General features: G+C 57.7%; 1 protein-coding gene across 1 annotated transcript in view; it reads left to right on the top strand.

Moving 5' to 3' along the window:
• RASAL1 (RAS protein activator like 1) overlaps positions 1 to 27,601 on the top strand; it is a 131,121-nt gene that overhangs the window by 72,654 nt on the left and 30,866 nt on the right. Inside the window, exons 9-13 of the mRNA XM_065417590.1 lie at positions 736 to 853; positions 5,436 to 5,589; positions 8,159 to 8,223; positions 10,288 to 10,400; positions 21,176 to 21,368. Coding sequence (XP_065273662.1) covers positions 736 to 853; positions 5,436 to 5,589; positions 8,159 to 8,223; positions 10,288 to 10,400; positions 21,176 to 21,368 — 643 coding nt within the window. The remainder of the gene's footprint in view (positions 1 to 735; positions 854 to 5,435; positions 5,590 to 8,158; positions 8,224 to 10,287; positions 10,401 to 21,175; positions 21,369 to 27,601) is intronic.

Raw genomic sequence — 27,601 nt, 5'->3', positions numbered from 1 at the left:
GGCAGCCACGTGGAGCGAACAGGCAGGAAGCCGCTCAGCTCCGCTGCGCTTCCGGTGGTGAGTGGGTGCCCTGGGCTGTATTAAATGGCCTGGGGGCTGCGCGTGGGGGCTGCTGGTGGTGAATGGGTGCCCTGGGCTGTATTAAATGGCCTGGGGGCCGTGCAGGGGCGCCCGGGGGTGGAAGGCAGGGCCGAGGTGCCTGGGCACCAAGAGTATTCCTGGTCCCCAGGCACCACAGGCCCACAGAACCTGCTGCCCATGTCTGTAATGTGCTGCAATATTCCAGCTCTGGGTGACCGCTCCCCGTATTGCCATTCAGCCTGCCTTGAAATAGGAGCTTGGAAGGCTTGGCCGGATGGATGGAAAGGTCGCTGGATGCGCTGACGCCACAGGGCCCGTGCCGAGGCAGAGCAGTGGTGGGACAGGAGCACACCAGTGCCACGGGGTGGTGCTGGGCGGGGCGCTGATCGCAATAGGCACAGCCCCGTCAAGGGAAGGCTGAGGTTTTACCCCGTGCCACTGGGCTGGAAGGAGAGGAGAGCAGCAGAGGGGAGAGGTTAAGGAGGATCAGGCTCATCTTGGGAGTTCTTGGCTCTGGGTTTTTGCTGGTACTAGCTGTAGATCCTGGTTGCTGTGCTGGAGGACTGAGCTGGCTAGAACCAGGTTGCACGTGCTGGTTTGCACTCATTCCACGCACGCTTGCCCACGTGGGTGGTGTCTCGGGTGTTGTTGCAGAGGAAAGCTGGGGGCTCTGCGGCTGAAAGTCCGACTGGCTGAGGACAGGATCCTGCCCTCCATGTACTACCAGCCCCTGATTGAGCTCCTGGTGGAATCCATTCTGTGCCCTGCCGAGGTGGGTACCAGCCGCCTAGCTCGTAGTGCACGGCCACCTGACCGTGTCTGCGTCCAAGCCACATGCGGACAGCACACGCGAGGAGGAGGGTTGGGGGCGGATGGCAGGGCCGGGATGGGGGAGATGCGGGAAGGAGGGGAATGGGGGGTGGGGGAGATGGAAGGGAGGAGGGGAAGCAGTGGGCAGCCTCAGTTTACTTTCTAGTTCCCAAGCCCCTCACTCATGCCACCAGGGGGATGTGAACAGTTCCTTGCTGCTGCAGTGTCTGTCCCCCAGCAGTAGGGTTGCCAACTTTCTAATCGCACAAAACCGAACACCCTAGTCCCACCCCTTCCCTGAGGCCCCGCCCCCCACTCACTACATTCCCCCTCCCTCGGTGGCTCGCTCTCCCCCACCCTCACTCACTTTCACTGGGCTGGGACAGGGGGTTGTGGTGCAGGGGGGCGGGTTGAGGGCTCCAGCTGGGGGTGCGGGCTCTGGGGTGGGGCCAGGGATGAGGGGGTTAGGGTGCAGGAGGGGGCTCCAAGCTGGGGGGTGGGGCAGAGGGATTCAGAGTGTGGGAGGGGGCTGTGGGTTGAGGCAGGGGGTTGGGGTGTGGGAGGGGGTGAGGGCTCTGAGGTGGGGCTGGGTATGAGGGGTTCAGGATGTGGGGGGGCTCTGGGCTGGTGGTACAGGCTCCGGGATGCAGGAGGGGGCTCCAGGGTTGGGGGGGCTCAGGGTTGGGGGGTTGAGGTGCAGGAGGGGGTATGGGCTCTGGGCTGGGGGTGCAGGCTCTGGGGTGGGGCCAGGTATGAGGGGTTCAGGGTTTGGGGGGCTCTGGGTTGGGGGTGCGAGCTCTGGGGTGGGCTGAGGATTTGGGGTGCAGGGGGGGCTCAGGGCTGGGGCAGGGGGTTGGGGCTCAGGGTTGGGGTGCAGACTTACCTCGGGCAGATCCTAGTCAGCAGCGCAGAGGGGCTAAAGCAGGCTCCTGCCTGTCCTGGCTCTGTGCTGCGCCCCGGAAGCAGCCAGCAGGTCCGGGTCCTAGGCGGGAGGTGTGGAGGCAGGAGGCTCCATGGCGTGCGCTGCTCTCACCCGCAGGCACCGCCCCCCCACCAGCTCCAGTGTGGAGCCAGTGCCCAGGCAGCGTGCGGAGCTCCGTGGCCCCTCCGCCTAGGAGCCGGACCTGTTGGCCACTTCTTAGGCGCAGGGCGGTGCCCCAGAACAGGTAGGGACTAGCCTGCCTTCCTCCTCAGCACCGTCGATTGGGCTTTTCATGGCCTGGTCGGCGGTGCTGACCGGCGCCGCCAGGGTCCCTTTTCAACCGGACACCTGATCACCCCACCCAGCAGTTGTGCCTGAGCCCTCTATAGCAGCGCCTCTGCCCTGCAGGCCTGCAGCATTTCCTCCTTAGCCTGCACTTCATCACGTCCTTCTGGGACCTGCAACGATCTGTCCCTTGTCATCCCTGTGGAGCCCTGGTAGCACTGAGCCACCCACCAGCGCTGCCCAGGGACCTTTGCAACGGCATCGCCCCAGATGGCTCCGCAGGAGTGGGGTAGCACCCGACAGGCATGTTAATCTGAATGAAGATTCAAGCAGAGAGCAGCTGTCCCCCAGCCTGTATGCATGTGCATGTGCACATGGACATGTGCATGTGTGCGGATGTGTGCACGTGCGTGTGTGTGTGCACGCAAACTTTTGATGGGTCAATGCTTTGAAGCCGCAGTGGCAGGCAGCTGAGGCCCTGCCTGGATGGCTGGTCACCGGCTGCGTGTCACTGCCTCTGGCCAGGGCCTGTTGGGACCTGGGGGCCGTCAGGGTGAGCGGGAGGGCGGGGTCTGGTCCGTGGGTTGCTATTGACGCTGGGTTGTTAGGACAGGTGGCAGAGATGGTGCAGGAGGTTCAATAGCCAGTGGCAGTGAGTCTGGGCTTGCCCCCAGCCACGATTTCTTCACGGGCTGTTCTGATTTCGCTGGCCCCACCCGTGCCCTGGAGTCATGACACCCCTCTGGCGATGCAGCAGCCAGTCAGTGACGGGGCAGCCTGGGGGGGCTGTGAGCTCTCTGAGACGCCAGTCCCCTCTAGCCTGCTGGTAGTGCAGGCCGTGTGCTGGGGGTTGGAGGCCAGAGCTCTAGGTGGGCTCGCTCTGCAGGCTCCAGCCCTTGGTGGCTGGGCTCCGGGGCACGCCCAGGTTCTGAGTACAGCAGCCAGCTCTCCTCGGGCTGCCAGGTGCTGCGAGCCAGGCTCAGTGACAAGCCCAGCCCAGCCCTAGGGGCCGTGCAGTGCAGGGGTAACAGTGGCACAGCCCCTGGGTGGGCTCCTCAAGCCACTACCCTGTGTTCTGCCAGCAACAGGCTTCAGCCCTGGCTCTGGGGCTGCCCACTGGCCAGCCAGCTTCCCGGATGCTGGGTGCCCTCGGAGGTGATGGAGCCTCCTGCTGGCGTGATGCTGGGCTGCCCAGAAGCCAGTAGGACACATCGGGACCATACACCTCTGTAGCACCCTGGCCTCACCAGGGCTACCCCGGCCATGGGGTGAGATGTGCCCTCTGCCCTGCCCTGCAAGCCGTGGGAGGAAGGGAGAGCGCTGCTGGGGGCAGGAGGCAGTTTCAGGAGGGGCAGGCGTTAGCTGGCAGCAGGCGGGCGCTCGTCCCAGGGGAAGGTGGAGGGGGTGCCAGGCAGTAGCGTAGCTAGTGGGGTGCAGGGGAAGCAGCCGCTTCCCCTTAGCACATTTTCCAAAAGCGGAGCCCACGCTCCGCTCTGAAGCTTGGTCTGTCCGGCGGCGCTGGGCTCCTGCAGGCAAGGGAGGGCAGCACGCCTGGAGGAGCCATGGGGAGGGGGCGGCACGGCCGGAGGAGCGAGGGGGGCGCAGCATGGCGGCCTGCAACTCCCCCACCCCCTGCAGACAACTTTGATGCACTGACCGGGTCCCGGGGTGCCCCCGGGGCAGGGAGGGTCTCCCCCGCCTCCTCGCGGCAGCCACACCGGGCGGACCCGCGGCCGGTCACTCCCAGCAGGAGCCTCGGCGCCGCCCTCAGCTCACCGGAATAAAGCTCCACCAAGGAGGGGAGAGCGCTTCCCCCCTCCCGCCGCGGCCTCTCAGCGCGACCCACCCACAGCCAGGCTCCGCCAGCAGCCCAGGGCAGGGCAGCGCCCCCGGGCTGAGCGGGCGAGCCTGGCTGCAGCTCGTTCGAACCGCGCCTGGCGGGGCTCGCTGCCTTCTGCCCCCACCCCCCAAGGGGTAGCGCCAGCGCTGAGCCTGGGCTGGCGCTGCTCGCGGCGAGCCCCTCCGAGGCAGTGACAGCGGGGTTTGCTGCTCTCTGCTGCTGGCTGGGCCGGGCCTAGCGGCCGGGCCCCGGAAAGAAGCAGCGGAAGGGCAGGCAGCAGACTCCCAGGCTCTCCCGGTCCCGGGGGCAGCTCCAGCCCCCTCTGCACAGAGAGCCCCGGGGACCCCAGCCCACGGCACTCCCATCCCCGGTAACCCCTCCCCAAGCTCCATACCCCATGTACCCCTCCCATGTACCCCGTGCCCCTGCTTTTCCCTCCCCTTCACCTCCCCTCGTACCCCCGTCCTCTGCCACCCTTCCTACATCCTCCCCTCCACCTCCCCTCAAGTCGAACCCCCTGTCCCCCTCCCTCCACATCCTCCCCTTCACCTCCCCTCGTACCCCCGTCCTCTGCCACCCTCCCTACATCCTCCCCTCCACATCCCCTCAAGTCAACCCCCCTGTCCCCCTCCCTCCACATCCTCCCCTTCACCTCCCCTCAAACCCCCTGTCCCCTGCCACCCTCCCGCTACATCCCTCCCCTCCACCTCCCCTCAACCCCCCTGTCCTCTGCCAGCCTTCCTCTACAGCCATGGGGGGGCAGCGCGGCCGGAGGAGCGAGGGGGGGCACAGCATGGCCGCAGTGTGGCCGGAGGAGCCAGCTAAGGGGGGGCACGGTGTGGCCAGAGGAGGAGCCGGGGGGGCGCCTTTTTTATGTTTGCTCCCCTTGCTCTTAGAACCTGGCTACGCCACTGGTGCCAGGAGTAGGAGGAGCCCAGGCTGGAGCTGTAGGCAGGGTCCTGTCCAGGGCCTTGGGGGAAGGGACTGGCTCTGCTGCAGAGGGGCAGGGAACTGGGGAAGGGGCGGGGTGCTCAGCTGAGCCTGTGGTCCTGCAGGTTCAGCCTGGCCACGCGATCGGAGTGGCCTGTCAGCTTCCATCCCCGCTGCACCCCACACCTGTCTGAAAGCTTCCGGGCCTCCTGGGATGGGGGCCAGAGACAGACCCTCCTGGTGTGTGGGGGCACAGCGGGTCCGGGGGGAAGAGAGGATCTCCCTGTGTGAGGCAGAGGGGCCCCGCTTGGTGTGGGGCAGAGAGGGCTCTGGGGTCGGGGGATGCTGAGGGGCCCCTCTTGGTGTGGGGCAGAGAGGGCTCTGGGGTCGAGGGATGCAGAGGGGCCCCTCTTGGTCTGGGGCAGAGAGGGCTCTGGGGTCGGGGGATGCTGAGGGGCCCCTCTTGGTGTGGGGAAGAGGGGGCTCTGGTGAGGGGACTCTGGGGGTCTCCCTGGCTGGGGCAGATGCACGCTGGCCAGACAGCATCGCTGCCCTGCTGTGCGGCAGGAGGAGGATGTCAGCCCGCTGGCCTTGCTGGAGGAGATCAGCTCGGTGGAGAGCCGGCAGGACGTAGCCACGAAGCTGGTGAAGATCTTCCTGGGACAGGGCCTGGCGGTGCCCTTCCTGGACTACCTCAACCTGCGGGAGGTGACCAAGACCAGTAAGTGCTGCCCCACAGGCCTGGTGGCAAGAGCCTGGCCCAGTGCCTTCCCCAGGGGCCTGCTCATCATTGGCAAAGCTCATGGCACTGGGCATTGCTGTGGAGTGCCAGGGCCTGGACTGAGGGAGCTCCCAAAGTGATCTGGAGTGCTCCATATGGAGGGCACCCGCTGCTGCTTGCCTGGTGTTGCGGGGGGGTTCTCCTGTGCCACACCTAGACCAGGAAAATCCGGGGGGGGGGTAATTGAACACTCGTTGAGCCCATTTTCCACACCTTGCCTAGCACCCAGGTACCAGTTAGTATCGATACCGAGATACCGGTGACACTAGTCCCAGTCAGCGATGGTACCGATGGTACCTGCCTCCCCCTGCGCATTTCCCTGGGCACTCATCTCTTGGGCCTGAAGTGAGCCCATCCTCCGACACTGAGACAAGCTTCTGAATTCAGACTGGCCTTGGGGGGCAGGAACTCCCACCCCCTCTATCCAAAGGGCAGGGCCTGCTTCCCCTTCTCCCTCTCCTGATCTCAAGTCTGCAGTCACATGGCGGCTGGGGAGTGGTGGTGGTGGTGGTGGTGGTGGTGGGTGGGGGGCAGCTACCAAGATCTCCTGCCCCCTTCCAACCCTTCCAGGCCACAAATAGACCTTGCTTCAAACTGTGAGCCAGTCACCTGGGTTTCCTGGCATAACTCCCTGATTGGCTCCTCTCCTCACCGTAGCATCCTTCTTTTGGTCCTAATGTACCATTGTGTTTCCATGGAAACCCCAGGCTGCCTGGTTTGGAGGCAGGAGGTGGCAGGAGAATGGCATATGGGCCAGAAATGCTCTGATCAAACATGGGTTCTGACACTTGGCAACATTTGGGAGCTGGAAATGGGGAGGTTTGGGGCAGCAGCATAAGAGATAGGTATCCACATTGAAACTCAATGGGGCAAGGAGAGCGAAGGGTCAATATGTGTCAAAGGTACCCCTGGCCCTGGATACTGGTGGGGATCGGCATCTAAGGTCCCCAAGGCCTTGGATACCGGTGAGGATTGGCGTCTGAGGTACCCCTGGCCCTGGATACCGGTGGGGATCGGCGTCTAAGGTCCCCATGGCCCTGGATACCGGTGGGGATCGGCGTCTGAGGTACCCCTGGCCCTGGATACTGGTGGGGATCGGTGTCTAAGGTCCCCGTGGCCCTGGATACCGGTGGGGATCGGTGTCTAAGGTCCCCGTGGCCCTGGATACCGGTGGGCATCGGCGTCTAAGGTATCCCGTGGCCCTGGATACCGGTGGGGATCGGCGTCTAAGGTACCCGGGGCTCTAGTACCAGTGGTATTGGTTCCACCAGGTCTAGCATGGGAGCTACTCCAAGGGCAGTGCTTCTTGTCAGAGCAGACGTGGTGACTGGGGCGTGCCTCTGGCTGCCTGCCTGTACCTACAGGAGGAAGCAATGGGGTTGGGCTTGGCCCAGCTCCAGCACCAATGCAGTGAATTGCTTGGCATCTGCCCAGGTCTGAGCTCACGGCCTGGCTACGTGGCGGGGAGAGAGGCTGTTTAGAGAACCCCTCGTGGTGGGAATGGACTAGATTAAAGGCCGAATTCCCAGTGAGTCCTTTCCTGCCCTTGGGGCAGGGATAGAGGGGTGGGGTAAGGTGACTTTAAGCTATCTTTGGGCTCCCTGTATTCTGGAGCCTGCCCAGCTCCCAGTGCAACCATGGCAGCCAGTGCATAGCCACAGCCCTGGCCACCCTGCTCACCCCCCCTAAGCCAAGAGCGGGGCCCTTGTAGCCCTTATGCCATCCTACATGGTCAGGGAGGCCACATAAGCAGGGGAGTTCTCAGGCTTCCTCCCCACTTCACACTATCAGAGCCCAAGGGCTTTAGTGTGGCCGGGGATAAGGCCCTGGGGCTCTTTCCTGGGACCAGCCTTCCAAGGTAAGAACCAGGGCAGGGTTCTAGTCTCCATTTGCTATCCCCTCGCCTCTTGCTGGCTCTCCAGGGCATTGCCCCCCTTGCACGTGACATGGCTCCATCTCTGCTGGGATCCTCATGCATGTCTCCCCCACTCTCACCTGAGGGGCAGCCCCCAGTCCTATGCTCCCCTGACCCCGGGCTGGCCCCCTTGACTCCAGAACCCTTCCTGCACATGCAGAGAATAGCTGCTCCATTTCCCCACCGTGCTCAGGATCCAGCATTTGTCTCTCCACCGCCTTCTGCTCCTCACAGCCCCAGCCTCTCCTCTGTCTCTGCTGGTGTGAGCGCCTTCTCCCCCGCAACTCCTGCTGCCTGAAGCAGCCTGACTGTCTCCACCCCCTCTTCTTCCCTATCTCCCTTGGAAACCCATCTGCTCCCTGCTGCTGGCACCTCAGTCTCTCTGTCCCTGTACTGCTGGCCAGAGGGCTGAAGGCTCTGACATCTTTGGACCTACCCCCGTGCTGTGTCTAGCTTATGCCATGTGCTGTTCACTGTCTGGTGCTGTTTTGCCCCGCAATGCACTGTGGGATGGAGGCTGTGTGAAAGGCACTGTGAAAATGCAATGTGGCACAGGTCCCGGCTGGGTTATAAATCCATTTTCTTTGCTTCCAGCTGATCCGAACACACTCTTCCGCTCCAACTCCCTGGCCTCCAAATCCATGGAGCAGTTTATGAAGGTGAGTGTGGTGGAGTGTCCCAGTGAATTCTGGGAAAGCAGGTGTTAGCAACTCTGATCTGTGCCATACCTCAGTATGCTAAGAGCCCTCTTCCATCCTCCTCCCTGTGCGGCCTGTGAAATAACACCATGAGAAAAGTGACATGCTGGTCCGAGCACAGAGCTGGAAGCCAGGAACTTCAGATTCCAATTGTGGTGGCCTTGGGCAAATCTCTCTGTGTTCTTGTCTGTGGGATAGGCGGTGGATGCAGGGAGCTGGTTGTCTGCTAATATTGATCTGCCAGGAGTGTGCACTGGCCATGAGAAGAGCCCCAGAAGGGCTAAATTTGGGGGGTTGTCTTCACTAGACTCTTGTGTCTCCAGGTAAATGATTGCCAATGAGTTTGGGGTAGTTAACACCTTTGTGAAAACACCCCACACATTTCATCCCGGCTACAAATGTTTGTTCTTTACCCCAAGGATCACAGGGCTTAATGGGCAACATGTCTCGTGAAGATATACCCTGAAGTGTTTATTAAGGGCTTATCTACACATACAGCTGCATCACTGCAGTGCGTCTGGTGACCATGCTCTCTGCTGAAGGGAGATCAGCATAATAAACCCACCTCTGCCAGGGGCGGGAGAAGCTGTTTTACCCTGAGGCCACCCTCGGAGGGGTGTAGCGTGCTGATCTGTGTTGAGCACTATAGGGGCCAGGATTCCCTGGTGAGGTAACCATCATGCATCAGTTCCCCCCTCTCTGGCAGTGAGAACAAAACTGTTCTCTCCCTCCCCACTGCCATTCACAAAGAGAGCTGTGGCACCCCTTTCAGTGGCATTTACTGCCCTAGTTTCCCCTTCTTCCTGGTGCTGTCTGTGCCCCTGGGATCCCCTTGCAACCAGCTTTCTCCACCAGAGGATGGCAAGCACCGTTCCTTACAGCTCCAAGAGGGGGTGCTGAGAGTGATGGGAGGCTACAACAATCCCCTGGAAGGCAGGTTAGGGTCAAACCTGGGGCTTGTCCCTTGGGTCGCAGAACCTGTAATGAGTGGCACTCTCCAATCGCTCCTCCTCATCTCTCCTGTCTGTATTGTTCATCCTTTCTAAATTAGCTGTTACCACTCAAGAAAGGGATCTTGGAGTCACTGTGGATAGGTCTCTGAAAACAGCCGCTCAATGTGCAGCAGCAGTCAAAAAAAATGAACAGAATGTTGGGAATCATTAAGAAAGGGATAGATAATAAGACAGAAAATATCAGATTGCGTCTATATAAATCCATGGTACACCCACACCTTGAAAGATGTGTGCAATTCTGGTTGCTCCATCTCAACAAAGATATGTTAGAATTGGAAAAGCTGCAGAGAAGAGCAATTAAAATGATTAGGGGTGTGGAACAGCTTCCACCCAATGAAAGAGAAAAAAGTGGGATTGTTCAGTTTAGAAAAGAGACGATGGGAGGTGGGGGGAGGATTTGATAGAGGTCTATAAAATCATGCCTGGTGTGGAGAAAGTAAATCAGGAAGTGTTATTTACTCCTTCTCATAACACAAGAACTAGGGGTCACCAAATGAAACTAATAGGCAGCAAGTTTAAAACAAACAAAAGGAAGTGTTACTTCACACAACGCACAGTCAACCTGTGGAACTCGCTGCCAAAAACGAAGGCCAAAAGTGCAACTGGATTAAAAAAAGAATGACATAAGTTCCTAGACAGATCCATCGATGGCTATTAGCCAAGATGGGCAGGGTGCAACTCCATGCTCCAGGTGTCCCTAAACCTCTGACTGCCAGATGCTGGGACTGGATGACAGGGGGTGGATCACTCGATAATTGCCCTGTTCTGTTCACTCCCTCTGAAGCATCTGGTATGCCATTGCCAGAGACAAGATACTGAGCTAGAAGGACCATTAGTCTGACCCAGTCTGGCCTTTCCTTCTTTCTTTCTTTCTTTTTTTCTTCATCTCCGTTCCTTCCCTTTATCCTCCTTCTCCCATTCCCGAGCTCTTCCTTCCTTCTTGCTTCCCGCATTCTCTCTCACCTCTTCCCACTCCCCTCCATCATTCCTCCATTTTCTGCTGTCTCTGCAGGTGGTTGGGATGCCCTATCTCCATGAGGTCCTGAAGCCGATCATAAACCGGATCTTTGAGGAAAAGAAGTACATCGAGTTGGACCCATGTAAGATTGAGCTGAACCGGACCAGGTGAGTGTGAGAGCAGCGGGGATCCATGCCAGGGCCTGCTGGGATAAATCTGGAGTGACTCCAGTGGCTGCAGCGGAGTGGGTCCGTATCCGCAGTGCCAGACCTGAGACCAGGATCTTCCCAAAGCACCATCCGTTCAGGGGGAAACGCCTAATGTCACAAACCAAGTTGTTTGCAGATGCTTTTCCATAGCAAGAACTAGCTGCTCAGAGGGAAACCCCAATGCACCCTTCCCCAAACAGTACTGATCTCCCAGGAGAGGCAAACTGCTAAAGGTAAATCTCACACATCTAATTGGGTCTGGTCGAGATGAGGACATTGCCTAGTGAGGTGCCAGCTGGCACTGGAAGCCTTGGGGTGCTGGCAGCATCCTGCCTGGTATAGGACATTCTCTCTTGACTGAGCTGAGTGACTAGATCAAGGCGGCATTCTGAGAAAGCGAGGGGCTAGGGATGCACACGGTCCCTCACTGCAATGCTGGCGATCTCTAGTGTGAGTGCCGCACTCTGAGCAACCTGATGCCAGTGTGGGCCTGGAGGGAGGGAGGGAGGAGCTTGAGAGCTCCTTCTGGGCTGGGATTTATGTTAGCAGCGAGCCCTCTGCTCCCTGTGCTGAGATGGGAACATGTGGGCTCGGGCTGCGGCGTAGGCCCTCCTTTATCATCTTGCTTCTAGCCTCTCTTGTCCCACACACATTCCCACGGGAGTCCCCCAGGCTGGGGCCTGCCAAGCAGCAGATCTGGCATAGGGATCTATTATTTCACAAGGTGGAGAAAGCTGCTGGGGGGAGGCTGTTCTAGATTTGATTTTGACAAACAGGGAGGAACTGGTTGAGAATTTGAAAGTGGAAGGCAGCTTGGGTGAAAGTGATCACGAAATGGTAGAGTTCATGATTCTAAGGAATGGAGGGAGAACAACAAAATAAAGACACTGGATTTCAAGAAGGCAGACTAGCAAACTCAGAGAGTTGGTCAGTAAGATCCCATGGGAATCAAGTCTAAGGGAAAAAACAATTGAAGACAGTTGGCAGTTTTCCAAAGAGACATTATTAAGGGCACAAGAGCCAGGGCCAGCTCTAGGTTTTTTGCCGCCCCAAGCAAAAAAAAAACCAAAACAAAACAAAACAAAATCGGCAACTGCCGAAGCAAAAAAATAAATAAAAGATGTCTGGAATGCCGCCCCTGAAATTGTGCCGCCCCAAGCACGCGCTTGGTTTGCTGGTGCCTAGAGCCGGCCCTGACAAGAGCAAACTATCCCACTGCGTAGGAAAGATAGGCAGTATGGCAAGAGAGCACCCTGGCTTAACCAGGAGATCTTCAATAATCTAAAAATCAAAAAGAGTCCTATAAAAAGTGGAAACGTGGTCAAATTACAAAGGATGAATATAACAAATAACACAGGTATGTAGGGACAAAATTAGAAAGGCCAAGGCACAAAATGAGATCAAACTAGCTAGAGACATAAAAGGTAACAAGAAAACATTCTACAAATACATTAGAAGCAAGAGGAAGACCAAGGACAGGACAGACCCGTTACTCAAGGGTGAGGAGGGGGCGGGAAACAATAACAGAAAATGTGGAAATGGCAGAAGTGCTTAATGACTTCTTCATTTCGGTTTTCACCAAGAAAGTTGCTGGTGATTGGACGTCTAACATAGTGAATGCCAGTGAAAATGAGGTAGTATCAGAGGCGAAAATAGGAAAAGAACAAGTTAAACATTACAAATTAGATGTCTTCTAATCACCAGGGCCCGATGAAATGCATCCTAGAATATTCAAAGAGCTGACTGAGGAGGTAGCTGAGCCATTAGCGATTATCTTTGAGAAGTCATGAAAGACGGGAGAGATTCCAGAAGACTGGAAAAGGGCAAATATAGTGTCCATCTATAAAAAGGGAAATAAGGGCAACCCGGGGAATTACAGATCAGTCAGCTTAACTTCTGTACCCGGAAAGATAATGGAGCAAATAATTAAGCAACCAATTTGCAATCATCTAGAAGATAATACGGTGATGAGTAACAGTCAGCATGGATATGTCAAGAATAAATCGCGTCAAACCAACCTGATAGCTTTCTTTGACAGGTAACAAGCCTTGTGGATAGGGGGAAGCGGTAGATGTGGTATATCTTGACTTTAGTGAGGCTTTTGATACTGTCTCGCATGACCTTCTCATAAACAAACTAGGGAAATACAACCTAGATGGAGCTACTATAAGGTGGGTGCAAAACTGGTTGGAAAACCATTCCCAAGGAGTAGTAGTTATCAGTGGTTCAGTCATGCTGGAAGGGCATAACGAGAGGGGTCCCACAGGGATCAGTTCTGGGTCTGGTTCTGTTCAATATCTTCATCATTATTTAGATAATGGCATAGAGAGCACACTTATAAAGTTTGCAGATGATACCAAGCTGGGAGGGGTTGCAAGTGCTTTGGAGGATAGGATTAAAATTCAAAATGATCTGGACAAACTGGAGAAATGGTCTGAAGTAAATAGGATGAAATTCAATAAGGACAAATGCAAAGTACTCCACTTAGGAAGGAACAATCAGTTGCACACATACAAAATTGGAAATGACTGTCTAGGACGGAGTACTGCGGAAAGGGATCTGGGGGTCATAGTGAACCACAAGCTAAATATGAGTCAACAGTGTAACGCTGTTGCAAAAAAAGCAAACATCATTCTGGGATGTACCAGCGGGAGTGTTGTAAGCAAGACACGAGAAGTCATTCTTCCGCTCTACTCTGCGCTGATTAGGCCTCAACTGGAGTATTGTGTCCAGTTGTGGGTGCCACATTTCAGGAAAGATGTGGACAAATTGGAAAAGGTCCAGAGAAAGCAACAAAAATGATTAAAGGTCTAGAAAACATGACCTATGAGGGAAGATTGAAAAAATTGGGTTTGTTTAGACTAGAAAAGAGAAGACTGAGAGGGGACATGATAACACTTTTCAAGTACATAAAAGGTTGTTAGAAGGAGGATGGAGAAGAATTGTTCTTCTTAACCTCTGAGGATAGGACAAGAAGCAATGGGCTTAAATTGCAGCAAGGGAGGTTTAGGCTGGACATTAGGGAAAACTTCCTAACTGTCAGGGAGAGTAAGCAGTGGAATAAATTGCCCAGGGAGGTTGTGGAATCTCCATCATTGGAGATTTTTAAGGGCAGATTAGACAAACACCTGTCAGGGATGGTCTAGATCAGGCCTGCACAACTCGTAAAGTGGTGAGGGCCATATTACTCCAAAGAAAACAGCTGAGGGCTGACCCTCCCCCCCCCCGCCGCCGAAACACCCCTGCCCCGAGCCCCCCCAAAACACAACACACATACCCCAGCACTGCCCGCCCCGCGGAAACAAACCCTCCTTCCCCAGCACCGCCCCGCCGAAACAGCTGTGGGCCGAAAAGGAAGGTTTTGGTGGGGGGGGGGGTGATACTTTATTAAGAATTTTTCAATTAAAGCAAACAATTGTATGTATGGCACACTAGGAAAGCACTGACAGTGTGTGGAAGCCTGTAGTGTAGAGGGGGAAAGAAACGGCGTGCATAGGGTGACCAGATCACAGCAGTAAAATAGGACCCACCCCCTCCCCGCTCAGCCCCACCGTCACACCCCTCTTCACCCCCTAGCCCTCCCCCCCCCCCGCTGGCATGCTGCATCCCTCCTAGTCAGTCCCCCACCCACCACTCACCTCCTTTCACCTCCTCCCTCCCCTGCCGGAAACCTGCATGCCCGCCCGTAGAACCACTGCTGGCTCACTGCTCGCCTCTTTGCCCACCCGCCGCTTGCCCACCCGCCGCTTGCCCACCCGCTTGCCCCCAACTCGCCGCTCGCCCCCCCCCCCCCAAGTATAAAGCCCCATTCAAAGACCCAGGGGTCACTATATTACTGCACACAGCAGTCAATCAATGCAGTTGTAGATAAATCTCTGCATTATGCATTTTTGTATAACTTTTATATGACTTTGTATTGAACCTTGGTAATATGTTATAGCAGGCCCCTGAGGTAGTATAATTAAGGTAAAAGAAAAATGTCTTTTTGCTAGAAGTAGAATAAGATCTTCTCCCCACTTTGTAATTGATTGCCGTGTTGAATGAATGAGGTGTGAATGAGGAAGGTGTGGAAGGCAGCACCTCCAGACAGCTGCAACCCTTGGAGAGGGGGTGGGAGCCAGACCAGATCAGGCCCAATGCTGCTCGCTCACCCGGATGTAATGGGCCAGTGGTAGCCACTCCATAGTTGAGACTGATCCTAACTTACAACTAAGATCCATTTTTAACTTCCATCTAGTTCCCCTGAGCTCTCCTTGGCCAGGTAGGATTTGTCTGGGAGGTTTGGTAACCTTCAGAAAAGGGGTTTTGCAATTAAGGTATTTCACAAATATCCATCATTCCCTTTCTGAACATTTTCCTAGCTTCCTACCCCCAAAATGGCTTGGCCCCAAACACCAGGTGTCTGGCTGAGTCGGACGGGGGCCTCTGGGTGTTCCTGGGGGAGAGCTGGGGGATCACAAAGACCTGTGTCATGTTTATAACATCGACTCTGTAAATTATTTAAACTGCCCTTCTGCTGAGGCTGGCTCTGCGGCAAGGGCTGCTCTGCAGAGGAAGAGGTGGGGGCCTGGAGCGGGTGGGATGTGGCTAGGATTCTTGGGGGCAGGGCAGGGCAGGGGGGATGGTGAGGAACAGGGAAGAATGATATGGCTGTGGGGTTGGATCCCTGAACTGTTCATTTCTAGACTGACCAGCCTTTGGGTTTTTAGGGAAGCTGTCAAGTATTTGTAAGTGAGATTTGTTGATGGGCTTTTAACTGGGCTCCTCTAAAATTTACAGCTTAACTCTTCAGCTAACGAAGTGGTTCGGATTTATGTGCAGTATGTCATAGTTCTCTCTTCTCTAACACGGGGATGGACATTTGATTTGATCCTGTCCTCACTTTGCCTTTGCACTGCTGGGGACAGACTCGGCTGCATAGGTTCCCAAAGTGTGGTGGGATTGAGTCCAGAGAGCTGGGTGTGTGCACATGGGGCCAGCTTCTTCTGACTGCGAGATAGAAAGAAACTAAATATACATTTAAACGTCCTCCTAAGGTAGGGTTACCATATTTCAGCAAGCAAAAAAGAGGACGGGAGGAGCCCCGCCCTAGCCCCGCCCCATCCTGCCCTAGCCCCGCCCCTGCCCCTCCCACTTCCCCCCCTCAGAACCCTCAACCCTCCCCCCGCTCCTTGTCCCCTGACTGCCCCCCAGGACTCCACCCCCTACCTAAGCCTCCCTGCCTCTTGTCCCCTGACTGCCCCCTCCTGAGACCCTCCCCCCATCCTAACTGGCCCCCTAGGACCCTACCCCCTACCTGTACCCTGATTGCCCCAACCCTTATCCACCCCCCCACCCCCAGACAGACCCCTGGGACTCCCACGCCCCATCCAACCACTCCCCACCCCCTGACAGCCCCCCCCCAGAACTCCTGACCCATCTAAACCCCTCTGCTCCCTGTCCCCTGACTGCTCCGATCCCTCTCCCCACCCCTGCCCCCTGACAGCCCCCCCCAGAACTCCCAACCCCCCCCCTCCTTGTCCCCTGACTGCCCCCTCCTGGGACCCCTGCTCCTAACTGCCCTCCAGAACCCCACCCCCTACCTAAGCCTCTCTGTTCCTTGTCCCCTAACTGCCCCCTCCTAAGACCCCCCACCCTAACTGCCCCCTCCTGAGACCCTACCCCCTACCTGTACCCTGACTGCCCAAAACCTTATCCACACCCCCACCCCCAGAAAGCCCCCCCCCCCGAACTCCCGACCCCCCCGTCTCTTGACTGCCCCCTCCAGAACCTCCCTGTCCCTTCTCCGACCCCCTGGCCCCCTTGTTGTTGGCCTTCGCCTAATGTCTCTGTGAGCTTGCTCAGGAACGGCCTGAGCCGTTCGTCCCGGCACTCTGGGGAGCGGGGAAGGAGCTCCAGACTGCCGGAGGCGATCTGCGAATGCAGGGAGGGAGGGAGGGAGTGATCTCAGCTGCAGGGGAGAGGAGGAGGGGCTCTCTCTGGCTGTCGGAGCCCCATGTAAGTGGCACCATCCGGCCGGCTGCCCTGTTAGCCGTGCGCGCTGTGCATGGGGGGGGGGGGGGGGGGGGGGGAGTCCGGACATTTACAAATCCCCCCGGACACTATTTTTAGCTCAAAAAGCCGGACATGTCCGGGGGAATCTGGACGAATGGTAACCCTACCTAAGGTGGCTTTTCCATGGAAGCAGTTCCTGCAGTGACAACAGGCACATGAACCCATGAGGCAGTCCCTGCATTAACCAGTTTTCCACACTATGAAAAAGTTGAAGAACCCCTGATCCAAACACAGCAGCCTGTCTGGTCCTGGGATTAGCAGTGGTTCCCCCCAGAGACTGTCAAGCCTTAATGACCCAGTTTTCTTTACCACCCTGGGGCAGTTACTTGAACATTTGGGACCTTCAGGGGCATTCTGCCATTTCCCTCTCTCAATTGCCCCCCCCCACTGCCCACCTCCTCGCCCCCCCCCCCCGGCTCACCTACTCACCCTCTGCCACTGCCCACCCGCTCGCCTCCTCAGCCCCCCCTCCCCCACCGCCGGCTCACCTGCCCCCCCCGCCACCGCCCCGCCCGCTCGCCTCCTCAGCCCCCCCTCCCTCGCCACCGGCTCACCTACCCCCTCCCCCACCACCGGCTCACCTGCCCCCCCACCAGTGCCCGCCCGCTCGCCTCCTCAGCCCCCCCCCCCCGGCTCGCCTACTCACCCCCCGCTACCCGCTCGCCTCCTCAGCCCTCCTCCCCTGCCACCAGCTCACTTCCCTGGCCTCTTACCTTCTGCCGCTGCCCCCGCCTCCTGTCGCTGGCTCACCCTCACTCTCCAGCCTGCCACTGGCCCCTTCACCACCCCGCCCACCCACCCACCGGCCAGCCAACCGGCCGTTGGCTTGCCTACTCACCCCCCGCGGGCCGCACAGTGAGCCCACCTACTCAGCCCCCCCCGCGGGCTGCACAGTGAGCCCACCTACTCACCCCCCGCGGGCCGTATGTTCTGCAGGCCTGGTCTAGATGATACTTAGTCCTGTCACAAGTGCAGGGGACTGGACTAGAAGACCTCTCAAGGTCCCTTTCAGTTCTATCATTCTATGATCTGTCAGGGGGAGCTGTGATTGGTGCTGCTATGGGGCCTGGTGTGTGGGATTGGGGGCCACGCTGCATCAGGTTAGGATAACCACTGTGGGGACACTGCCATGGTTGCGTGGCTGGTGGAGGCACCATGGTTGCTCTAGGCCAGGGGTTCCTGCTGTAGTCTTAGGGCAAGTATGGACCCCAGAGCAGAGCGAAGGGGCTGGGATGGGGCCGGGCGGCTGTGCTGGAACATGTGAGTCCGGCGATGAGTGAGAGGACGGGGGGAACTCGATGCCTTGGATGCTCATGGTGTGCGCATGGGGGAGCCGGGTGTAGCTGAGAGGAGAGCACAGGGGCGAGCGGTGTCGCTGGCTCGGGTGTGGGTGTGGGGTTGGGCGCGTTCCAATTAGAAATGGCAAATCAGGAAACCAGTGACACATGGAAGCTGCTGTAATTCACAGTTCGTTTTTCACACTTAACAGTGCTAATTAAAGCACAGAAAAGTGAGTCTGAGAATGATTTATGCCTCTAAAAATAACCCAGTAGCATGTGAATGGCCTCGGGGGGCCATACACACAGGCAGGGCAGCATCCCCCCAGCCAGGGAATTGTGATGGATTCTTGGGTTGCAACTTTGAGGTCACCTCACTCCCCCTCTTCTGCTGCCATGCTGAGACTGGAGGGGGAAGGCGAAGAAATTAACCCTTTGTCCTCCAGTGCCTGTGGCATGAACTCCCCTTCTTCCAGAGGGCCATCCAGGTGACTCAGGAGGGGCCCACGTGGCGCAGATCGACCAGAGCAGCTCCCGCCCCGAGCGCTGGCCGGGGGAGTTCAGCCTTTCTCCGGAGGGGAAGGCGGCTCTGAGCAGGCTGCAGCAGCGCTTGCTGGCATGTGTTGCATTGTCAGGATGCTGCTCTGTCCGGAGAGGAGATGGGTGCTGGGTTCTGCCCAGCCGTCCTTTCATCCCGATCCCTGGGCTGCTGGCTCAGCCCTTCCCAGCTCAGCTGCAGCCTAGTGGCCTGTCTGAAAGGAGCAGGCAGGTCTCAGCCCAGCCACTAGAGGGCAGGGCTCCGCCGTTATCAGTAGTGATCAGCCTCCCCCCAGAGCTGGGCTGGGGGAGTGGGGCAGTGGGTGGGGGAGTTCGCCCTGCACCTGCCTCTGCTGCATCTGGTCTTGGTAAACTGCCGTTTCTGCTTTCCGGCGCCATCAGGCGAGCACTGAATTGACTCCGCGCCCATGCGAGGGGCCTGCCAGGGGCAAGCTGCTGGGGCGTGGAAGGAGCTGGGTCTCTGGAGAGCTGAGTGATGCTGAACCAGCCCAGGGACCACTGCTTCTGGGGAGAGGTGAAGGGCAAGGGGTTGCCAGCACAGGGCAGCAGCCAATCACATGCCCTAAGAGGGGGGCACGGATCTCGCCGGCTGAACACCTGGCTGCTGACTGCAGGGTTATCAGGGGATGGTTCTCCTGATAAAAATGGCCCCCCAGCCCTATCCCCAGACATGTCTGTCCTGTGGGGAGGACTCACCCAGCCCCATTGCCATGGGGGTGGGGGGCTGGCGCAGGAGCGGGGTTATTGTGGGTATTTAGGGTGTGCTAAGCACTGATCAGCTCTAAGTAAAGTCATCCCCTGCCCAGGGGAGTGTCTAAGCCACTCACCCCGCAGCATGCTGGGTGGCCTCCAGCACCCCAGAGCCTGTGGAGGGAGCGGCTGAGCATTTTGAATAACAAACTGCATCTGTGCGTGAGCAGTTCTCCACCAGCGAGGGGCACAGGCGGGTCTGTAGATTATCGACTCCCACAATCTGCCCAGTGTGGTGACCCTACCTCAGCAGGGGAACTGAGTCCAGCAGAGTCTCGCTGCACCTGAGCCAGTGGGATCCTACAGCATCCTCACCCCTGCCGGCCTTCCCAGATCCAAACCCAAAGGCATCATGCTTGGCTTTCCCTGTGCGACCCCAGCTGTCCCTGGAACCCCACAAGCCAGCCCAGTCCTCCTCCCAGGAGTCAAGACAGTGACATTCCCAGGAGAGAGACAGCTCTTGCTGGTTGCTAAGCAACACCATGTCAGGGATGCTGGAGCAGAGAGGAGGCTACTCGCCCTTGATGAATGGTGCACAAGGACTGTGTCATCAGGGAGTTGCCCCTCCATGATGAGTCTCCATCTCTGAGCTGTGCTGGCCACACCCAGCGGGGTGTTTGTGTGGGGATGTGGGCTTAGGGGACTCAGGAACAAGGCCCTTAGGGCATCCAGAGTACGTTCTTAGTGACATCAGTATGAATGGACTTCAGCCACGTGTGCAAGGCACATGCCAATGACAGTCTTGTGCCAGTGACACGATGGAGTTTGCTGAGCTGGGTGTGGCCCTGAATGGCGTGCTGGTGGGCTAGCTGTACAGACACAGTGAGAGGCAGCAGGCAGTCCCTGCCCCCCAGACAAGACAGGATTGCCCCAGTTTAGCCAAGAAGCTGCACTGCTTTGCCCAAAGTCACACAGGAGATCTGGAGTCAGCTGCTGGCTCTGACTCCCAGCCCAGTGCCTTGCTCCCTCTCTCAGGGTCAACATTGCTTCTGATGATCCATGGGCCAGCCAGGTGGGAGGGGCCAGCTGGGGAGAGGAGTTGCTGGGGGTCCCTGCTTTGATCTCTCAAAATGGACGGTGAAGATGAGCCGGGCCCAGGCAAGCCCTTGGAGTTTGAAGCCACGATTTGCAGCGCCCAGCTTCGCTCTAAGCAAAAGGTCACTCTGACCAGGACGCTGCAGGCTGGGACTGGCCCTGGGAGCTCATTGTGCTCTGTGTTCTGCACTAGCAAGACAAAAGGGTTTCCTGGCCTCGGAGCTGCTGCATGCTTGAACCTGGCCGCCAGGAAACCCAGTGCTTAGACCCTGCCTGGGTGTGTTTTGTGTCCACAGAATTCCCCCTTCCCAGGTCAGTGGGCTCCAGAAGCCTATGGTTTTTTTTTTAAAGAAAAGCCTTAATTTCAGAGGTGCCGAGCGCACGCATGCAGGCCCCCCCCCCCTGCCCCCCGATCCGCTAGAGCGAGCTGTGAGCACTCAGCACCTCTGGAAACACATTTGTGAGTTTCTAGCTCTTACGGTTGCAAGGAAAACCTTCCAACCAAGAGTACCTGGTGCAGTGCTGCCCTCCTCAGTCTGGAGCCTGAGACCCAATTTTTCAGACAGCAGCACAGTGCCCCATGCATCCCAAGCCGGCATTAACACTGAAACCTAATAATGGTGACCCAAATGTCAACTTGTTCACTATTTCACAGCTGATCAGCTTTTTAGCAGAAGCATCCAGCTGATGTGCTTATCCCACCATTGCAAATTGCCTTCCCCATGCTCAACTATCCCCTCCCCCACTTCCCCCTACCTGAGAGTTATGCATCGTCAATCCAAAAATCTACAAGGAGAAAAAAAGCCAGGGGTGACATTTGATGTGGAATAACACAGGAGCCCCTGCACTGACTTCAGTAGCCACATCAATATTCCAGTCTGCAAAATCCTCCATTTAAAAGCAATGGACCTAAATCTGACCCTGCAGCCTTTCAGCCCGGCCAAGATATGGAATGTTGATTGTATGCCAACAAAAGCAACAGTGCGAGAGAGCTAGACTGCCCAGCACAGGCTCACGTGGATTGGTAGCTAATGTGCATTTCTCTGGGTTTCTCTCCAGGAGGATTTCCTTCAAGGGCTCCCTGTCCGAGGCCCAGGTGCGGGAGAGCAGCCAGGAGCTCCTGAAGGGCTACCTGAGTGACATCATGGAGTCCATCATCGGCTCAGTGGAGAAGTGTCCCGCTATCATGAGGGTGGCCTTCAAGCAGCTGCACAAGAGGGTAGAGGAGCAGTTTCCAGAAGCAGAGCATGAGGTCAGGCAGTGGCACCGGGTGAAAACTGAAACAAAAAAGTCATTTAGCACTTCTGCCATTTCCGTATTTTCTATTATAGTTCCCCTTCCCCACCCTCATTGAGTAATGGGTCTGTCCTGTCCTTGGTCTTCCTCTTGCTTCTAATGTATTTGTAGAATGTTTTCTTGTTACCTTTTATGTCTCTAGCTAGTTTGATCTCGTTTTGTGCCTTGGCCTTTCTAATTTTGTCTCTACATACCTGTGTTATTTGTTTATATTAATCATTTGTAATTTGACCTAGTTTCCACTTTTTATAGGACTCTTTTTGATTTTTAGATTATTGAAGATCTCCTGGTTAAGCCAGGGTGCTCTCTTGCCATACTTCCTATCTTTCCTACGCAGTGGGATAGTTTGTTCTTGTGCCCTTAATAATGCCTCTTTGAAAAACTGACAACTCTCTTGAAATGTTTTTCCCCCTTAGACTTGCTTCCCATGGGATCTTACCTACCAACTCCCTGAGTTTGCTAAAGTCTGCCTTCTTGAAATCCATTGTCTTTCTCATGCTGTATTCCCTCCTACCATTCCTTAGGGCATGTCTACACTGGCAGAGTTACATCACCGGCAGTTACAGCGCCGCTCAGAGAGCACTGAAGGGAAACCGCTGTTGTGTGTTCACACTGGCAGCTGCCTGCGCAATAGCGTGTTCACACTTGCGGCACTTGCAGTGGTATTCGGAGCGGTGCACTCTGGGCAGCTATCCCACAGAGCACCTCTTTCTCTTCTGCCGCTAAGAGTTATGGGAACATGGAGGGGGGTCGTGGGGCATCCTGGGTCCTGTCCCAATGCCCCGTGATGCATTGCTTCACATCCCAGCAATCCCTGTGCTTCCGTCCGCATATGGCGCCATCTTTCAATGGTTTGTGTACTGCGCGTCCTGCCTCTTCGGGCTGCAGGAATGGATCCTGCATTGTTGACAAATATGCTGCTCGCTCTGACTAACACGTGGCATTGGCAGTGGAATTACTCCTTAAACTACAAAGGCAAGAGGAGTGCGACATTGATCTCACCACACGTAATAGCTACGACACTAGATTGCTTGTGACATTCACGGAGGTGCTGACCACACTGGAACACTGCTTTTGGGCTCTGGAGACAAGCACTGAGTGGTGGGATCACATCGTCATGCACGTTGGGATGACGAGCAGTGGCTGCAGAACTTTCGCATGAGGAAAGCCATATTCATGGAACTGTGTGATGAGCTCGCCCCAGCCCTGCGGCGCAAGGACATGAGAATGAGAGCTGCCCTGTCGTTGGAGAAGTGCGTGGCGATTGCACTGTGGAAGCTAGCTACTCCAGACTGCTACCGATTGGTCACTAACCAGTTCGGAGTGGGAAAGTCGACCATTGGACTCGTGTTGATGGAAGTGTGCAGGGTGTCACGGACTCACAGACCGTGCCCACTCTTGGCCCCGTGCGGTCCGTGGGGGGTGCCCCTTTTAGTGAGACAGCCCTTCTCGGGGGTCCACTCTCTCTCGGGGTCAGGCCCCGTGCGGTCCATGGGGGTGCCCCTTTTAGTGAGACAGCCCTTCTCGGGGGTCCACTCTCTCTCGGGGTCTGGCCCCTCCACCTCCTGGATCCGCACCTCTCTGAGCCTTAGCACGTCTGTCTCTGCCGTGGGCCCCCTCAGGGAGTCCACTCGCTCTGGACCCCCAGGGCCTCCACCCCCGAAGGGGTTGATGCAACCCTGTTCTCTAGACCGGAGTGACTCTCAGCCAGCATGAAACAGAAGGGTTTATTGAGAGTTGAACACAGCACAGGAAACTCTCTGACCCTCAGGCCTGGCCTCCCTCAGCCCAGCACATCCCAGTCTCTCTGCATCCAGGTGGGCTCTGCCTGCTTCCCCTCTCCAGCCCAGAGCCCCCCTGCTTCCCAGCTGGGCCTCTGAGATCACCGGCCCTAGGCCCCGCCTCTGTCCATTGTCTTCCCTCCAGGTGAACAGGGTCGTAAACCGGGGCCTCCTCTCCTGCTTCTCCCTCTGGCTGGAACCGGTTGGTTAGGTCACTGGGTCCTCACTCTGCAGCCCATTGTCCTCCCACTGGCCAGAACCGGCTGCGTCTCCTCAGCTGGGCCTCCGGGTCACCAGGTCGTCAGGTCACCGGTCGCTGGGGTATCCATCCTCCCGGCCACCGGCTGGGTCCCCACGTCCTCTCTCCGGTCCTCTGCAAAACACACTCCCTCTCCCCTCACCTCGTTAAACCAGTAACACCCAGGGAAACTGAGTCCCACCCCCTCTGCATGCAAACCATTGAAACTCCACAGAAAACAAGAAACCCCCCCACTTCGTCACATCTCGCCCCCCTTCGAGGCTGAACGGAGCAGGGTCACTTAGCCAGTGACCTGGGGAAGTTCAGGGTCCCCACCCCGCGATAAAGCATCCGCTATAACATTGGCACTCCCCCTCACATGGACCACCTCCATGTCATACCCCTGGAGGAGCAGGGCCCACCTCAGCAGCTTGGCATTAGCCCCTTTCATTTGGTGCAGCCACGTCAGGGGCGAATGGTCGGTGTACACGGTGAAGCGCCGCCCAAATAGATATGGCTGCAGTTTGTTAAGGGCCCACACCATGGCCAGGCATTGCTTCTCTATGGCCGCATAGTGCTGCTCCCGGGGCAGCAGCTTCTTGCTTAGGTACACAATGGGGTGTTTCTCCCCCTTAGTATCAGTTTGCATCAGTACCGCCCCCAGCCCTGTGTCCGAGGCGTCAGTGAACACCAGGAAGGGTTTGTTAAAATCCGGGTTTACCAGCACCGGGCCCTGGATAAGTGCCCCCTTCAGCGCACAGAGAGCCCTCTGGCACTGCTCGGTCCAGACCACCTTGTCCGGCTTTCCCTTCCTACACAGCTCCGTGAGGGGAGCTGCCAGGGAGCTAAAGTGGGGCACAAACCTCCGGTAGTACCCTGCCATCCCAACCTTGCACTTTTCCGCTTTTATGGTCAGTCCTGCATCCTGGAGGCGACCCAGCACTCTCTTCACCTGGGACACATGTTCCTCCCAGGTCTGGCTACAGACACAGATATCATCAGTATACACTAGTGCAAAGCCCTCCATCCCCCTTAGTACCTGATCCACCAGGCGCTGAAGGTGGCAGGTGCCCCCTTGAGGCCGAAAGGCAGGACCAGGAACTCGAAGAGCCCTATTGGTGTGGTGAAGGCGGACTTCGCCCTGGCCTCCGGGTCCAAAGGCACCTGCCAGTAGCCTTTGGTAAGATCCAGGGTAGTGAGGTACCGGGCACCCCCCATCTTGTCTAAGATTTCATCAGTCCTGGGCATGGGGTAGGCGTCGGACACAGTAATGGCATTGAGCTTCCGATAGTCCACACAGAACCGGATCGACCCGTCCTTCTTGGGGACCAGCACCACGGGTGAGGCCCAGGGACTGGCGGACGGCTGGATCACCCCTAAAGCCAGCATGTCCCCGACCTCTCTCTCCAGGTCCTGGGCTGTTTTCCCAGTGACCCTGAATGGGGAACACCTGATGGGAGGGTTGGTTCCCGTCTCCACCCGGTGGACAGCCAGGTTAGTGAGCCCAGGCCGGCTGGAGAACAGCTGCCGGTATGAATGCAGCACGGCTCTGATCTCTGCCTGCTGGGCAGGGGTTAGCTGGTCTGAGAGGGGAATTGATTCTAGCGAGGGGTTAGCCCCAGCCTCAGGGAGGAGTCCCACCAGGGGGTCCTCTCCTTTCTCCTCCCACTGCCCACACACAGCCAGCACCAACTTCTCCCTGTCCCAGTACGGCTTCATCATGTTGACGTGATACACCCGGTGGCTCTGAGCCCGGTTGGACAGTTCCACCACATAGTTCACCTCGTTTACCTGTCTGATGACCGTGAAGGGGCCGTCCCAGGCCGCTTGCAGCTTGTTCTTCCTCACGGGGATGAGGAGCATCACCTGGTCCCCGGTAGCATATGAGCGGGCACGTGCTGAGCGGTCGTACCAGACCTTCTGCTTCCTCTGGGCCCTTGCTAGGTTCCCCCTAGCCAAGCCCGTGAGCTCCACGAGCTTTTCCCGGAAAGTCAGGACATACTCTACCACTGATTCCCCATCGGGAGAGGCCGTTCCCTCCCACTCGGCCCTCATCAAGTCCAGGGGACCCCTCACCCTCCTTCCGTACAGCAACTCGAACGGGGAGAACCCTGTGGATTCCTGGGGCACTTCCCGATATGCGAACAGCAGGTGGGGTAAATACTTGTCCCAGTCCTGTGGGTGCTGGTCCATAAAGGTTTTCAGCATCCTCTTTAGGGTCCCATTGAACCTCTCCACTAGCCCGTTGGACTGAGGGTGGTTGGCTGAGGCCCAGGTGTGTCGGACCCCACACCTCCCACAAGCACTGGAGCAGGGTCGACATGAAGTTAGACCCCTGGTCTGTAAGGACCTCCTTGGGGAACCCCACTCTGCTGAAGATGGTCAGCAGCGCGTCTGCCACGGTGTCTGCCTCGATAGAGGACAAGGCCACCGTCTCGGGGTAGCGCGTAGCAAAATCTACCACCACCAGGATGTATTTCTTCCCTGACCGGGTCACCCTGCTGAGGGGCCCCACTATGTCCACGGCCACCTTCTGGAAAGGCTCTTCTATGATAGGCAAAGGTCTCAGCGGGGCTTTACACTTATCCCGGGCCTTTCCCACCCTCTGGCAGGAGTCACAGGTCCTGCAATACTGTAGGACAGCGTCAAAGACCCCAGGCCAGCCTCTGCCTGGTGCGCCGAATGCCCTGATGCCCCGAAAGGGGGATATCGTGGGCCAAGAACAACAGTTTGCGGCGGTACCTCTGGGGAACCACCAGCTGCCTCCCGCCTTTCCAAGGTTCAGTTCGCCCTGAACCAGTCCATTCCCGGTACAGGAATCCCCTCTCCCACAGGAATCGCTCCCGGCGGTCCTCCCCCTGGGATCCTGCACTGTCGTGGCTAGCCAGGGCCCTCAGTTTCTCCAGGGAGGGATCCACCTGCAGCTCCGTTTGGAATTCAGCTGCTGGGTCTGAGGCTACAGCCCTGGCTGGTGGCGCCTCAGTTTCCCCACCCTGGGACGGAGGCTCCGGCCCAGCCCTGTCGAGCCCTACCCTTGGCGCTTCAGCCCCCCCCCTCGGGAGGTCCCGCGCCCCTCGCTGGCTCTGGCTCCAGGTAAGGACCAGGGCGCTATGAGTGTCATCCGGCCAATTCTCCAAGTCATTACCCATTAGCACCTCGGTAGGCAGGTGGTCGTGCACCCCAACCTCTTTGGGTCCCTCCTTAGCCCCCCATTTCAGGTGTATCCTCGCTACAGGCACCTTGACGGGGGCCCCAAACACTCCCCTCAGGGTCAGGTAGGCATCGGGCACTAGCTGGTCTGGGTCCACCACCTCGGACCGCGCCAGCGTCACCTCTGCACCCGTGTCCCAGAACCCCTGGACACGTCTTCCCCCCACCTCAATGGGGATGATGTGGCGATTGTTCCCCGGGGCCTGTCCCACGCTCACCCGGCGGATTGGGTACGGGTGCTCTGGATCTGGGGCCCAGCCTTCCCCTGCTGGCCTGGCCTGGCGGTCCCCTCCCCCTGGCACGGCCCTCTCGACTGCAGCCCCTGGGCCCGGCGGTGCCCCCTCTCGGTGGGCTTCCACCCAGTTAACACCCCGCGGGTTCTGCTTGGCTCCCATTTCCTTCATCGTCAGGCACTGGGCCACCTTGTGCCCCTTTAGGCCACAGTAATTACACCTCATGTCCCTCAAGTCCCACGAGGGGGTCGCCCCACCCCGGCAGTCCCGGGTACCCCTGAGTTGGGCTTCCTGGAGTCCCACCTTTGAGAGGGCTCAGGGTGACTCCCCTTATGAGTCCCTGATGTGGGTCTCCCCCCTACCCCCGATCTACTGTCCATGAACTCATCTGCCAGCGCCCCTGCACGGCGCAGATCTTTGGGCTTCCGGTCCACTAGCCACATCGTAAGGTCCGGAGGGCAGATGTCCTACAGCTGCTCCAACCCAACCAGGTTATACACATCCTCTGCGGTAGTGGCCCCTGCGCCCTTCCCCCACTTGCGGAGATATTCCCCCAGCACGTTGGTGACCTCCTTGTAAGAGACACCTGAGGCCTTGCGCACACCCCGGAACCGTTTCCTGTACGCCTCGGGGGTCAGTTCAAACTTCAGCAGCAAAGCCTGTTTGAACAGGTCGTAGTCCCCCATCTCAACACCATCCATTTGGCTGAACGCCTGTATGGCTTTGG

The sequence above is a fragment of the Emys orbicularis genome, chromosome 16 (assembly GCF_028017835.1).
Source record: "Emys orbicularis isolate rEmyOrb1 chromosome 16, rEmyOrb1.hap1, whole genome shotgun sequence".
Lineage (NCBI taxonomy): Eukaryota > Metazoa > Chordata > Testudines > Emydidae > Emys > Emys orbicularis.
The sequence above is the reverse complement of the archived record's forward strand: the minus strand, read 5'-3'. Positions and strand labels throughout refer to the sequence as shown.